Source organism: Balaenoptera musculus, chromosome 17, assembly GCF_009873245.2.
Source record: "Balaenoptera musculus isolate JJ_BM4_2016_0621 chromosome 17, mBalMus1.pri.v3, whole genome shotgun sequence".
Lineage (NCBI taxonomy): Eukaryota > Metazoa > Chordata > Mammalia > Artiodactyla > Balaenopteridae > Balaenoptera > Balaenoptera musculus.
The window spans coordinates 15931291-15946910 of NC_045801.1; the positions used below are offsets into that span (position 1 = coordinate 15931291).

Here is a 15620-nt window from a genome sequence, read left to right on the forward strand (position 1 = left end):
CAAGCCCTGGTCTGGGAAGATCCCACATGCTGCAGAGCAACTAAGCCCATGCGCCACAACTACTGAGCCTGTGCTCTAGAGCCCACGAGCCACAACTACTGAGCCCGTGTGCCACAACTACTGAAGCCCGCGCGCCTAGAGCCCGTGCTCCACAACAAAGAGAAGCCACCACAATGAGAAGCCCACGCACCACAACAAAGAGTAGCCCCTGCTCGCCGCAACTAGAGAAAGCCCACGCGCAGCAACGAAGACCCAACACAGCCATAAATAAATAAACAAATAAATAAATAAATAATGTAAAATGAAGAACATATAATTCTATGATATTACTGAATATATGTAGAAACTTATGCACTGAACAAGGTTTAAAAGGTGACATAAATTTATAAAAACACTGGTTTGATTTAGGATTGTGAGAAATTTATCTCAGATTTCTACTATTTTAATACAGTGCTTACACCAACAAAAGATAAAAATGAAAGGAATTTAACTAAAACCACCTCAACGAGTTGCAACGTAATGAGGAAGAAATGTTTTTCTTTGAAAAATTCTAACATCAAAGATCCCAGAATGATATGTGTCTAACTTAATAGGGTGACACACAGTGCCCGGCACCTAGCAGCCATTCAAAAAACATTGAGAAATATTAGCACATATTTACCTGCTATACAACTGTCATCAGATATTGGTACATCCAGATAAATAAATCCTTTGTTATATAAACCTACAGAAGCAAAAGTATCTTATTTTAGATGAACCAGTAAACACTGTAATTTAAAAAAATAAAATAAAATAAAAACTTTATTCCTGATTTTCTGTAAAGATTCTTACAACTTAATGGTATATGAAAAGGAAAAAAGTAAGACAGAAGAAAAAAACATTATATCAAAGCTTTCAAATCTTGGTTTCCCTCAAATGCTCAGAACTGCAAAATTTTTCTTATGATTCATCTGTATAAATTTCTAATCTATGTGACTAATTATAGCCACACTGGAAAACAATGGACTAAGGTCACATTTCAAACAATAACATGCCTTAGGAAATATTACTGTTCTTACCTAATTGATAAATAATTGCTATAAATTGTTGATGGCTTAAAATAATTTTTTATGTTGACAAAAGACCATTTCTACTAACCACTTACTATGTACTACATTGTAATCTAGTGATCCAGAGAGTTGAGGGCCTGCATCAATGATCTTATCAATAGCGCATTTCTCGGGCAAAGTGCATATCTAGGAAAAGCAAAATATTTTCAATTAGGTTCTGTCCAAATTAACTAACTGATAAGTTTCCTGAAATCTATTCATGTTTAAACCAATGATTATGTCATTAGTTGAACGAACTACATATTTTTTTCATTTTTTACTCTAGAATTCAAACAAAAAAAGCCACACACAACCATCAATTAAGGTGCCAAAATATGCTACCAGCAGAACTCATACAACAAAGCAATTTTAAGTGCCAATACTTGCTGGCAAGTAAGGTGCTCACTAATAAATACTAATATTTACTCATCTTCTTTGCATTGGAATCTGATCCATTTGCTGATTCTGGATCTCTCAAATCAGAAGTTTATTCACATGCCACAGGATTATTATCACTGACAAGAAGATCACTATCTTATGACACAGTCTGACATCTCTGCTCGGAAGTAAATGCACTGAAGCAGAATTTCTAAGCCTTGCACTCACTGGATTTACTCTGTCCTCAGAAGTAAAACAAAATGCCAACTAAAAAGAAATCCACATGCTCACTTAATTCCTTCAGCCACAGGGATATGACTGGTCTCTAGGCACCTGGTCTGCTATTCCACCTCTTTCCCCTAAATCAACATCCCTTCTAAAATGTATAAAGCTTATAGCAAATGTGGTCTGACCACTGGGAATAGTATTTCCCTTGATCTTGACACTATTCCCTATCAAGCACTTACCACTTCAGTACAGCAGCTCAGCACAGTGATTAAGAGCACAGCAAACTGCCTGGGTTAAAATCCCAGACCTTTACTAGAACTGTGACTGGAGCCATTACTTCATTTCTCTGCACTCACTTTCCTCACACGTGAAAGAGGCTACAAATAATACACAGCTCTGGGGTTGTGATGAGACTCAAATGAGACAATATAAAAAGCAGCTGGAATAGTGCCTGGCACACTGAGCACACAGCAAGTGCTCAAAAACCGTTGGCAATACTATTGCTGGTAGCTGTGGCATCACGTCACTTTACATGAAACACGTTAAGTAAAATTCCCAGATGACTGTACATGAACCAAGTCAAGTCTCCCTGATTATTAAAGAGTATTTTTGAAAACTACCAATATTCTAGCCTACTAAGATCATTTACAATTTTGAATTTAAGTATAATTTCCTTCGGGAAAACCAGCTAGTGTTACTTTTTTTAAAAAAAGCTATGTAACTATAGTTAAAAGTTATAAAACCATTTCCAAGATAAAAATCCTACGTTTAACTTTGAAGGCTGCCTACCTTTATGTCGTCTTCGGTGACATACGCAGCCTGCACCACCCACCATGCCTCTATGGCGATTTCCACCGGCTTCACTGGGAGAAGATCACGGGCCGTTTTCCGTCTGAAAAATTTCTGCAATGGTACAAACATCTGAGAATTTGCAATCAATCTAAAATTACTACTTTCTTTTTTTATTGATAATAGTATAACAAGACAGTCTCCAACGGACTAAACAAATCTCTTTTAAAATTCTCAGGTTTTAAAATCTTAAGTATTCTAGATACACTGAATGGAGAAAGTCATTCTTAAATTATTTCAAAGTAAATTACTTCAAAACACTATCATTAAATCTGGATCTAAATCCAGAAATTCAAAGGAAACCCAGGTGAAAATGCATTTGGAAAATGTGTACTGATTTCACCCATGAAGTGAACCCTGGGAGTGGAATGAGCAGAGCAAAGTTAATTTTTAAAAATAAATGAAATGTCTTATGCCTTAGATATTTTTAATCCAATAATCACTTAAGCTATAACTTAGAGATACTGATGAGTTGTTTCTGTATGAAGCATATTTTATTTAATCAAAGAAATCATAATTCATTATTCCTACTACTTAAAAATTTAATCAGATTGTGTGATAAGGAGGACAAGAAATTAGAAGGGAAGGGAAACAACTAACTTACTTTTGATGACCTACACTGATTCATCAGATCAATGTACTGGTTCCTTCCTATGCCAAGAAGCCTTAGACCTAAAAGAAAGAGCCTTTCCTTTAAAAACATTTAATACATCTTGAAATGTCAGTACACTCACAAGCCTACTAGGAAAAAACCTTTGACTTTCATTCCTCTTTTGATTACTGACAGATGATCAATATCAAATTAAAAAGAATTCTTCAAACAAAATATAAAAGACAAGCAACTGGGAGAGGTGAATTCAAGCTGACACTTTTGACAATGCTAACTGAGAAAATTTTTAAAAAGCAGAAGTCCTCCCAATTCCAGGAAGTCAAAATGTACTTCTCAGCGAAAGTTTCTTCTTAACACAGCAGAACTATGTCACATTTCAAATATACACTTCATTAAAATAAGCATAATAAAACACCAGCAAATTGTTAGTAACAACCATATATCATGCTGCAAAAATACTGTGCACAAATTTTCTTTCCTCATTTGGTATACACCACAGCCCAAGTATCAGGAAGAACTTCATTCTCTAGAAATACAGAGACTAGTCCCATTTTTCTGATTCTACCACTCCAAGATATTCCTCTTAGACATTTAGACTAAATCTTATACTTGACTTGTATCACCTGATAAAATTCCTATCAATAATGTTGCTTGCTGTTCTCATCTTTCAAGTCTTTCAGGTTAAAAGCACAATACTGAAAGACAAGAGCACGCATGCACAAAGACACTCTAAACACTGCCTCGTTCAGCATAATTAAATACTTACAGTCAGCAGCAGTGAAATTGGGCAATGAATCATAACTTTTCTCACTGTTCATAATGTCCTTTTAAAAAGAAAAAAACGTAAATGTTAAACACAAAATGTCCTTGTCACAGGAAGCACTGAGATCAGAGCCTGGCAACCTAGAGCATGCATGTCACAGTGTGGCATGTACCACGAGGTCCCAACCTAGCAACTGAAGGTCAGGCTTTCAGGTCTGGGTTCCTCAGAGCGCTCTATGAAGCCCAGACAGTAACCTCTGCCCTGTGGAAGCTATGCAAGGAATACCCTCTCAGAGTTCAGGGTTCCAGGCTCTCCACACTTCATACCTGATCCTAGACTCCTACCCTAGGATTAGAGAGAATCCCGAGAGAAGGCCCAACAGTGTGTCATAGCTCCATCAACAAGCATCCAAGACAAGCACTGCCGACAAAGACCTTAACCACTCAGCAGCCTTTGCTCCTCCAAATCCCAACCAGCAACAGAGTCAAACTCAGTATCCAGCTTCTTGCAACCCTCATCTGTTTCTCCAGTAATAAACCAGCTGTTTACTGTGGGGATAAGACCCATTTTTAACCCAGGAGTTATACCCAATGGTATAAAGACAGAAACCAGAGAACAGCAAGCACATGGATGCAACTGAAAGCTGGTAAATGGGACAAAACCTCACTCTATTATCTCCCCCAAACCTGTGGACAACACCAGAAAAATAATCAGAGACACAGCAACAAAACTATTCTACGCACTGCTTAGCTGCCACCTTCATTATGCCACCCTGGTTCTAGGGAAAGGGACTGACAGAAACCTGGGCGGCCACGCCTCAAGCTTTACTTTGTATTTCCTCCAAAACAGGGACACAGGAGACATGGGACTACAGAAGTACCTGTGAAGAAGGGGCTTAAGGAGACAGGCAAAGGGAGCTCCTGTGAAGGCGCCACGTCCTAAAGGGAGCTAACCTCACTGCTACTGCAGGCGCCCAACTCCTTCAGTCCTAGGCTGCCCTCTGCTCTTCAAGTGGCTGGTGAGCCCAGAACAGCAGCACTCAAACAGAATTAACAGCAAATGAATACTAGATAAATACTGCCAATCTTTACATAAAGCTCTCTTAAAAACAGTATATAACTACTATTTAAAGCTATTCAACACAGGCCTAAAAACTGCCTTTGGAAAAAGGCTAACATCTAAAAGTTAGTAATCACAGAAAGATCCGCAACCAGGACTACTAATACAATTCTATTCTTCTGAAACATGCATTATATAATGTTGGGTCTATATCATCATTTATTCTTTCTACAGTTAGAAAACAGCCAAATATATTAAGCTTCTCTGAGCTTAATGTTCAATTCTGTCAGCCACATTTTCAACCTTAACCTTGTATTAAAAGCAATAAATTTTATACAAACTGTGCTAACATAAATGACTGATTAATGCTACAACAGTACAAAGGGTCAACAAAGTCTTCAAGAACACAGAATAAAGGTAGATACTTTCCCACAGAGAAAACACTGATAAGGACAACTACCTGCACAAGTGTGACTACAACAGTTAACTTGTAAGCAACCGTCTTTTTTACACTATAAACTCAGAAACAATGTCCACTGTGGCTGAGTGCTGGTCATCATTCACAAAGCGTCCCCAACATGAAGTCCCATCCCATCCCTGAAGATTCATGTACACTGTACACTCACCTCCATAATCCCAGTATAATATAAAAATGGTGTTATCCTCAGGCCCTTTACCATGATATCTGATAAATGGTAAGGGTACAGCATGAGATGATCTCGACTGTACTTTAACAGTTCCTCATAGTACTTGCGTTCATCTTTCTTGACATGTTTAACTGGGAAAGAAAGGGAAATTCTCCAGTTGTTTTTCAGATCTTACACTTACATATAATTATAAATGCAAGGAGAAACACTTTACAAACTAATATTAATTAAAAAGTATGTAAATTGGAAGAGAATAAATAAAACAATCTAAGTTGGAACAAAGAAACAATTACACCACAAGAAACAGACTTCAGAGTACATAAGTAAAATGTATAATGGGACAGAAAAGTAGAGAAATAATTCTTAACAAATCAAAAAGCAAAGAAAGTGAGCATGGAATGTCTCCCCCAAAAACCATAAGCTATAATCCATCCAATCCCTATGATACTTTACAAGACAGCCAATCTGAATGGCAGTTTTCTATGAAATCAAGTCTATTTTTAAAAATTATTTGCTGTTTTCTGTGTTTTAAATGTAAAAAAACCTCTGACTTCCATGGAATATGTTTTCATAGAAAACCTACCTCTGAAATACTATGCTTAAAATAAGAGTAACAAATGGGAGGGAAGACTAGCAGGGCAACAGAATAATCAAAGTAATCTGACAAATAAAAAGCAAACATTTAAAAAAAGGCTTTTTTAAAAAAATGGAGCCAGTTGTATTTTAAATTTGTTCCAATTATTATAAAAAGTCTTCATTGAAGTTATATTATTTGGAAAATTTATAGAGACCAAAACAAAACTCAAAGTCAAAAATCATTAAGAAGGAATGTACTTCTTTTCTGGCATATTTTCTCAGTAAACTAAAAAGAGGACAACTGAATCAAAATTAGTATTCTATAGGTAAAATGAATCTATAAACAGTACTCTAAAAAATAATTTTCATTGGAATTAGAAAGAAAAATCTACTTGCTAATGCAAATTATTGTTAGGTGTGAAGGGTCATTACAGAATTATTAAAGGCTGTACATGGAAAAATTTCAGTACCATGAAATATATAATGAAAAGATAGGAGAGATTTATGAAAATGTAATTCAGCAATAGTCATTTCTACCTCAATGTAAAAATGTCTCTACTTACCTAAGTTATTTCTGTATCGTAACTGATTGCGGATACTGTACAGGACAACCTGCTTCTCATATTCTCTCTGTGAATTTCCAAGACTCTAAAAAGAGTTTCAAATAGATTTAAAATAGTTTCTAAACTAAACAACAGTACTTTTACCCGATAAAATTTCAATACCATGCCCCCTAATTTTATCCTGGAATCTCTAATTTCCAGAACTGAGTAAAGATTTTCTTAAATTTTATCATACAAACTTTCCTGCTATGGTATTAGAGCAAAAATTCAATGTGTTTATCTTCAGTCTCCCTTTCTAAAAGGACTTACTGAAATTATCTAAAGTATATAATATCAAATAAAAGAGCAGTCTGAGAGCATAACTGCACTTAAGTTAACAAAAAACTAAGTTCTACTAATAAAGATTTCCTTCTTTTTTTTTTAAACATCTTTATTGGAGTATAATTGCTTTACAATGGTGTGTTAGTTTCTGCTTTGTAACAAAGTGAATCAGTTATACATATACATATGTCCCCGTATCTCTTCCCTCTTGCATCTCCCTCCCCATCCCACCCCTCTAGGTGGTCACAAAGCACCGAGCTGATCTCCCTGTGCTATGCGGCTGCTTCCCACTAGCTAGCTATTTTACATTTGGTAGTGTATATATGCCCATGCCACTCTCTCACTTTGTCCCAGCTTACCCTTCCCCCTCCCTGTATCCTCAAGTCCATTCTCTAGTAGGTCTGTGTCTTTATTCCCGTCTTGCCCCTAGGACCTTCATGACCATTTTTTTTTTTTCAGATTCCATATATATGTGTTAGCATACGGTATTTGTTTTTCTCTTTCTGACTTACTTCACTCTGTATGACAGACTCTAGGTCCATCCACCTCACTACAAATAACTCAATTTCGTTTCTTTTTATGGCTGAGTAATATTCCATTGCATATATGTGCCACATCTTCTTTATCCATTCATCTGTTGATGGACGCTTAGGTTGCTTCCATGTCCTGGCTATTGTAAATAGAGCTGCAATGAACATTGTGGTACATGACTCTTTTTTAATTATGGTTTTCTCAGGGTATATGCCCAGTAGTGGGATTGCTGGGTCATATGGTAGTTCTATTTTTAGTTTTTTAAGGAACCTCCATACTGTTCTCCATAGTGGCTGTATCAATTTACATTCCCACCAACAGTGCAAGAGGGTTCCCTTTTCTCCACATCTCTCCAGCATTTATTGTTTGTAGATTCTTTGATGCAATCCCTATCAAACTACCACTGGAATTTTTCACAGAACTAGAACAAAAAATTTCACAATTTGTATGGAGACACAAAAGACCCTGAATAGCCAAAGCGATCTTGAGAAAGAAAAACGTAGCTGGAAGAATCAGGCTCCCTGACTTCAGACTATACTACAAAGCTACAGTAATCAAGGCAGTATGGTACTGCCACAAAAACAGAAATATAGATCAGTGGAACAGGATAGAATGCCCAGAGATAAACCCATGCACATATGGTCACCTTATCTTTGATAAAGGAGACAAGAATATACAGTGGAGAAAAGACAGCCTCTTCAATTAGTGGTGCTGGGAAAACTGGACAGCTACATGTAAAAGAATGAAATTAGAACACTCCCTAACACCATACACAAAAATAAACTCAAAATGGATTAAAGACCTAAATGTAAGGCCAGACACTATCAAACTCTTAGAGGAAAACATAGGCAGAACACTCTATGACATAAATCACAGCAAGATCCTTTTTGACCCACCTCCTAGAGAAATGGAAATAAAAACAAAAATAAACAAATGGGACCTAATGAAACTTAAAAGCTTTGCACAGCAAAGGAAACCATAGACAAGACCAAAAGACAACTCTCAGAATGGGAGAAAATATTTGCAAATGAAGCAACTGACAAAGGATTAACCTCTAAAATTTACAAGCAGCTCATACAGCTCAATATCCAAAAAACAAACAACCCAATCTAAAAATGGGCAGAAGACCTAAGTAGACATTTCTCCAAAGAGGATATACAGATTGCCAACAAACACACGAAAGAATGCTCAACATCCTTAATCATTAGAGAAATGCAAATCAAAACTACAATGAGATATCATCTCACACCGGTCAGAATGGCCATCATCAAAAGATTTCCTTCTAAAAAAAAAAAAAAAAGATTTCCTTCCTTCTTGACCATCTCCAATTTGTGTGGATGGATGGATTCTTGAACCTACATTTATTTAAATTTAAGAATGGCCACTAAGGACAGATCCCTGTCTCATGACTACTTACAGTTGAGGGCTATGATTATTAAAAATTAAGATTCCTGGAGAATGTACACTTAAAATGTACCTCTAAATACTATTATTTCTTTAAAAAGTCATCTTATGGCCTCATTAGAAAACACTTAGACAATTTTAGAATTTCCGATATATTTTTTAGTGAGCAAAATGCTTTCTAGCTGTGAATTTAGCGTTTTAAGTTCAAAATTGGGTTCTCGTGAAAGTAAAGAATAAGTTTGTCTGATTATAGTTAACATGATATTCAATGTGAGACCATAAACTTAATTTAATATGTGACTGCTATGCCCCTTCTAATTACTAGCTATGATCTTTCCAACACACTATAAAATAAGACATCTTAAGAGATTAATGACAGAAGGAACAGAGGACTCAGTTATTACACTTCTCACTCATAGGTTTCTGAAAGCCAAGGTAAATGTCCATGCACATACTTTCACTTAAGGCCATCTTCACAAAACAGATGAAACTCACATCTAAATAAACTGGCACACAACTGGAACTACTGGTGGGTAGCATTTTAAGAAAAAAGGGACATAACGTGAGAAAACAAAATCTTTCTTCCTGCCTCTAGATTAATTGATTTATCACAGGTTGAATCATAACCCACACTACTGCTGAAATGTTATGTGCTGACATTATTTTCATCCATTTTAACATTACAAGAAGTTAGGAGTAAAGTTCATTGTAGAGAGACTGCTCTCCTATCTTTTATGTAGCACCAAAACCAGGGCCAGTATTGAAGATATTTAGGGGATTTAAAATATTAGGCTTTCTGTAAAACTTTTAAAGGATTTCCTCTAGCTCTACTGCCAAATAAAAGTCTCTTTCTCGGGCTTCCCTGGTGGTGCAGTGGTTGAGAATCTGCCTGCCAATGCAGGAGACACGGGTTCGAGCCCTTGTCTGGGAAGATCCCACATGCCGCAGAGCAACTGGGCCCGTGAGCCACAACTGCTGAGCCTGCGCGTCTGGAGGCCTGTGCTCCGCAACAAGAGAGGCCGCGATAGTGAGAGGCCCGCGCACTGCGATGAAGAGTGGCCCCCGCTTGCCGCAACTGGAGAAAGCCCTCGCACAGAAACGAAGATCCAACACAGCCAAAAATGAATAAATAAATAAATAAATAAATGTACTATTAAAAAAAAAAAGTCTCTTTCTCAAGGAACAGAGAACACAAACACTCACTCACACAGCAGACAATTTGCTAAAATCTTAGCAACTTCCAAACTTGAGGATTTACTCTTCTGTTTCAAAATAAGTCCCTTAATTTATTCTAACTTACAACCGTTTTCTCCCTTTAAAACTCTTCCCGGTAACTCCAGGATAAAAAGTGTAAATCAAGCCACTTACACAAAATATAAGGTCCCTGTTATTTATAAGCTAATTAGAGAATACAGTATCTACTAAACATCTAAGTCTTTGTGCTAGTCATTAAGTAATGACTGGTCCTGATCAATACATGTGCATACACACAAATAACTAAAAACTGCATTAACAGCTGATTTTATTCTTCACTACCCTCGTACATAAAATATAATTGCTTTGTTCACAAAGATTCTTTGGCTTCTCTTCCACGCCCACCCCAATTTCCCACCATCCACATTTTAAAACACTGCTGCCACTACAGGAGGCAACGAAAGAAAGGTCATTTTACTGGGAGACAGTGCAGACCCTGCAGAAATTCCCACCAGGTCTGACAAATGAAGCTGGGCTGCAGATAAAAGGAACTAAAACAGACAGAGTGACATAGAAACTGGCTGTAAAACACCCACTGTGCATCAGATGATGCTAAAAGCATAAAGAATTCTTTCTAAAGCTTTTGCTCCTACAAACCCCAATGTGCACCACCTCCCCCAAAATACACAATAGTTTCTTTTAATTGACCCTCCTTGGAACCTCATCATAAAATTTCCCTTCAAATAAAACAACTATGAATTGTTTTGAACAATGAATACTGGTAAACTATAGAAAGATCCTGAAATAATGGCCCGATCCATAACTTTTTAATGTATTTCTGAAAGTCTAGTATAGCTCACACCATGTAAAAAATTTTCATCTCATTTATATAAAAACTATTTTTTCAACACATTTAAAAAAAAATCTGAATCACCTTCCACCAGCTTTCAAAACTGGGAAATATGAGTCACTTTCAAATTAAACTCATCAAAACTCACCAGAAACTCTTATCAAAGTACTTAGTATCTGTAACACCAAAAACCAAATTCTTTCCACACAAGGGCTACTCCCCACTTTTAAACTGACTAAGCTTTAGCTCCTGGAAAAAAATCTCAGACTGATACTATCACTCATTCACTGCAAAAGTATTTACTAAAAGCCAACTACGAGATAGGTGCTCAAAATACAAAAGCAAAAACAAGTAATGTAACCAGAAAATATACCATAGTGGGGTAAGTGCTATGGGTGAGAAATACAGTGCTGGGGCAGCACACCTGAGGGTCAACTACTCCAGAGATAGATCAGGAAAACCTTTCTAGAGGAGTTAACACCTCAATTCAAAAAGAAGCAACATGTACTCTATGGAGACAAATAGAAATAGGACTGGGTTTGCAATTTAGAAACCTCACCACAGTACAGTATGAAGAATGGACAGGAGGGTATTTTTCTGAGTGCTAGACACCAGACAGAAAGCTGATGTACTAATCCAAGGTAGACCTAGGGAAAAAGAGCAAGGCTAGAGAAAATCCATGAAGTAACTTGTACAGATGGGTTTTGCAACACCTTCTACAAGCGGAAGCTTATCCTAAGCTAAAACACCAATTCTTGAAAGTGATCTCACCAAAAAAAGTTTTAATTTAATGTCATGCTTGTACTTAAGTATAACACTGTTCTGAGATTATTTTTAATAGTCATGACTAAGGTTTGGAAAGGCTTTTGCCATATGTACAAAATAGATAACTAATAAGAACCTGCTGTATAAAAAAATAAATAAAATAAAATTCAAAAATTCAAAAAAAAGGGCTTTTCCCAATACTAATTAAGATCAATTATTTCTGTTGGACATAATTGAATCATCCATCTTTCTTCTATAATGTTACATTTATTTTTGTGAAAGGAAGAGTAGAGAAAACATGGTAACAAAGAATTGTTGGTTCTTCCAGCTGTCTTGCCATATCCCACAAAACCCTAAAAACAAAAAGTGTCCATCAAAGCCCCCATTCCAGCTTAACAAGAGAAACTCAGTCTCTCAGGTTTAGAGCTTTCTTCTTCCCATTCAAGATTAACGTCACATGGGCAGCCACTGGCACCCAAGAATTCTGAGTTCCTTAAATTTACCTTTCCACTTTCTTGTGTTTTTGGTATCTTGAAGGGAAAGTGTTTTCTCTGCCACACGACGCACCGCCAGACCCTTAAATTATTCATTTCCTGGAACTAAGACCCCAAGCTGGGAGAGGAGGCAAAGTAATAATCCTTATACCATCACCACCACCAACCCAAACTTTCCAAATATGCCAGTGTCCAGCACCAATGGAAAACAGAATTTCACTCTCAACCAAGCAACATGGCAGGAACTTGAAGGTTAATCTATGACCAGAGAGAAACAGTGCCTTCTATACAGCACATATCACTCCTTCATAATCTTTACCACCGCCCGCCATATTATGTATTTATTCATTTATTTGTTAACTGTCTTTCTTTACTAAAACGTAAGCTCCATGAAGACAGGGCTTTCCCGTGTTGACTGTTGCAAATGACCCGCACCTAAAACAAGGCATAGCACATAGTAGGTGTTCAATAAATATCTGTAAAACAACTGAGTAAAAATAACACTCAAGCATTTGATAACTACCTCTCGGACAAAAACCTCCAAAAACCTCGCTCTCCTGTTGCAACATCTCTAATAAACCCATCTTGCTGACAGACTGAAGTCCAACAAAACAAAGTCCGAAAGCCCTTCAAAATCCGGCCCTGACCGCTACCACTCCCCACGCACTCACCAAGCCGCACAGCCAAACACACCAATACATTTACACCTCCGGATTCCGGTGATGGAGGAGGTCCCTCACTACTCTCAAAGCACGCTTTCACTCGTCCAAGCTTCTTAAAATGACTTTCCCTCTCGCTGGAAAATCTTGAATCCCTCTTAACTATCTATCTCTTATTCGTCCTTTAAGGCCCAATTTAAATGCCTCCCCTACACAACGTCCTGACACTCCCTGGACGGTTTCTGACGCCCTCCTCTGCGCGCTCGCATATACTATCATGCAGGTTCGTGTGAGCTGCTATCAGCCTGTAACCGATTCATTTGTTTCCCGTCCCTTTCCCACCATCCCGCAGTTCTGGAGGGTCAAGAACCGTGTTTTAAATTTGTTTCGAAGGTGCCTAGCCCAGTGCCCGGCTGAAGGGAGTCTGCGTGCGAAGGCGCCAAGCGAGCCCACTGGACACCATTCCATCCCATTTCGAAACGGCCCCGTCCTGCCCCTGTGGCCCCAGGACCATCCCCTCCTCACCCGCGGGCTGCGGGTAGGTTATCTCAAGACCCTGGGCGGGGGAAGGCCGGGAGTCAGCCCAGAGGCGCCAGCCCCGGCCCCGCGGGCTCGGCGAGCAGGTGACGGCGGGGCGGGACCCCGGCCCCAGGTTCCATACCTGCCTCACGTTGGCCGGCAGCTTGCTCCAGGGGTAGTTGTGCCGGATGTGGAACTCCACGTCTATGTTCATGATGCCGGGAGCCCGGGAGGGCGGCGGCGGCCGGGACCGCAGCTGGAACGACGCCTCCCGCCTGCCCGCCCTTGGCCCGTCCGAGGAGCCCGCGGGAGGCCCCACGCCTCACACTGCGGACGGCCCGGGCTGCCCCATGGCCTGGGCTCCCGACAGCTCGGTGCGGCCCGGGCCACGGGGCACGGGAGCACCGGAGACAGGGGGCCGGACGCCTCGGCGGCTCCAAGTTTCTTCCTAGTTTCGGCCCGCCGGAAACGGCTTCGGGCGTGCGTCACTTCCGCTCGCCGGCGCGAGGCCGGGGGGCGGAGCCCGGGACCGGCCTTCCTGCCCGCCCCCTGCAAGCTGTGGGGCGGGGCAGCGAGGTAGAGCCGGGAGGGACCCGGGTAGTGGCGCTTTGCTCGCGCGCTCCGTGTCCTTCTGTCAGACTCTAGATGAATTAATTGGGTTTGTATTGCCATTGCTGGATGACCCACTTTCCCCCAAATGAGAGCCCGGGTGGCCCTGGAGCAGGCGGTTACAGGCACTGGGGTGGGGCCGGCCAAGAAGCAGCGACTTGGGAAGGGGGCCATAGTTGACTTAAAAAAGGGCAAGAACGGTAAGGTCTCGGGGTCTCTTAAGAGCCAACCCCGAACCGAGGCCAGGTGGAAGGGGTCCAGGCTGATGAAGGAAATGTGTAAGTCAGAGCTTTCCCCCCAGTGGAGTGGTAGAGCAAAGGTCTAGTGATCCTTCATCCCCTCCTGGTAGTTGCTACATCTTGTGGAAGAGAAACAGTTGGGCTCTCCTTCAGAGCTCCAAATTCTTGTTTTGTTGCGACCCGGCCGGCGGGATCTTAGTTCCCCCACCAGGGATTGAACCCCCCGGCCCTCCGCAGTGCAAGCGCAGAGTCCTAACCATTGGACGGCCAGGGAATTCCCACAAAGGTCCAAATTCTTAAAATGTAGGGATTCAGGGAGGTGAAATGGTAAACAGCCGGTGCTGAGGTCGGGGAGGTCCAGAAGGAATCTAGGAGTTAAGATTCTTGCGTGCAGCCTGTTGCCGCTCTGCTCCTTACAGATGGCTCCAGAGTCGCTTTTTAAAGGCAGAAATTCAGACACTCTTAATTTCAGTTCTAGTGAGAAGGTCTTTGGGGACACTTTCTTCCAGAATTTGTTACACTGGCTTAGCAAACCCATGACCCTTGTTACTGGCAAGCAACCATAGTGTTTGTTTCAGTTTTAAACCATGGTTTTAGGGGCCTTCCCTGGTGGTCCACCGGTAAAGAATCCGCCTTCCAATGCAGGGGACGATCCCTGGTCCCGGGGAACTAAGAGGGGAACTAAGATCCCGCATGCCGCGGGGCAACGAAGCCCCAGCACCACAACTGCTGAGCTCGCACTCCTCAACGAAAGAGCCCATGCGCCCTGGAGCCCTCGCGCCACAAGTAGAAAGATAAATCCGCACTCCACAACTAGAGAAAAGCCCGAGCGCCGCGACAAAAGATCCCGCACACCTCAACGAAGATCCCGTGTACCGCAAATAAGACCCAACGCAGCCAAGAAAACAAGGAAAATAAATAAATTTTAAAAAAGAAAACAACGGTTTTAAATATTTTATTCCACACCTGACAGATGCATACTTAGAACTTTTTATGACACCTAGGGCACAGCTCAGCAGCAGCCTGACGTACGGCAGAGACCTTTTTATCTCTGATGAGTTGAAACAAATAGGACCCACGCTGCCCTTGCATAGATATATTGGTCTCGTGTTATCCAACTATAAGAGCCCATAACTAAGTACTTTGAATCCTATGTCTATAGGCCCTTGACATCATAGCTAAAATTAAAAGAACTCTGACCATGAGATGTTTATTCAACAAGTATTGATTGCCTGCCTGCCATGTATTAAGCCCTTGACTTACAACAGGTTATT

At 40.1% G+C, this 15620-nt stretch overlaps 1 protein-coding gene across 2 annotated transcripts in view; it reads right to left on the reverse strand.

Annotated features, from left to right (window-relative positions):
• The window catches only part of FAM91A1 (family with sequence similarity 91 member A1), a 41839-nt gene extending 28127 nt beyond the window's left edge, over positions 1–13712 (reverse strand). The window contains exons 1-8 of one of the 2 annotated variants that reach the window (XM_036830173.1): positions 13641–13712; positions 6762–6846; positions 5602–5753; positions 3920–3977; positions 3148–3215; positions 2484–2597; positions 1145–1235; positions 662–724 (exon numbers count right to left, since the gene is read on the reverse strand). In XM_036830173.1, the coding sequence (XP_036686068.1) occupies positions 662–724; positions 1145–1235; positions 2484–2597; positions 3148–3215; positions 3920–3977; positions 5602–5753; positions 6762–6846; positions 13641–13712 (703 nt within the window). The remainder of the gene's footprint in view (positions 1–661; positions 725–1144; positions 1236–2483; positions 2598–3147; positions 3216–3919; positions 3978–5601; positions 5754–6761; positions 6847–13640) is intronic. The other variant, XM_036830174.1, reaches the window with a different exon arrangement.
• Between the last annotated feature and the right edge of the window lie 1908 nt (positions 13713–15620).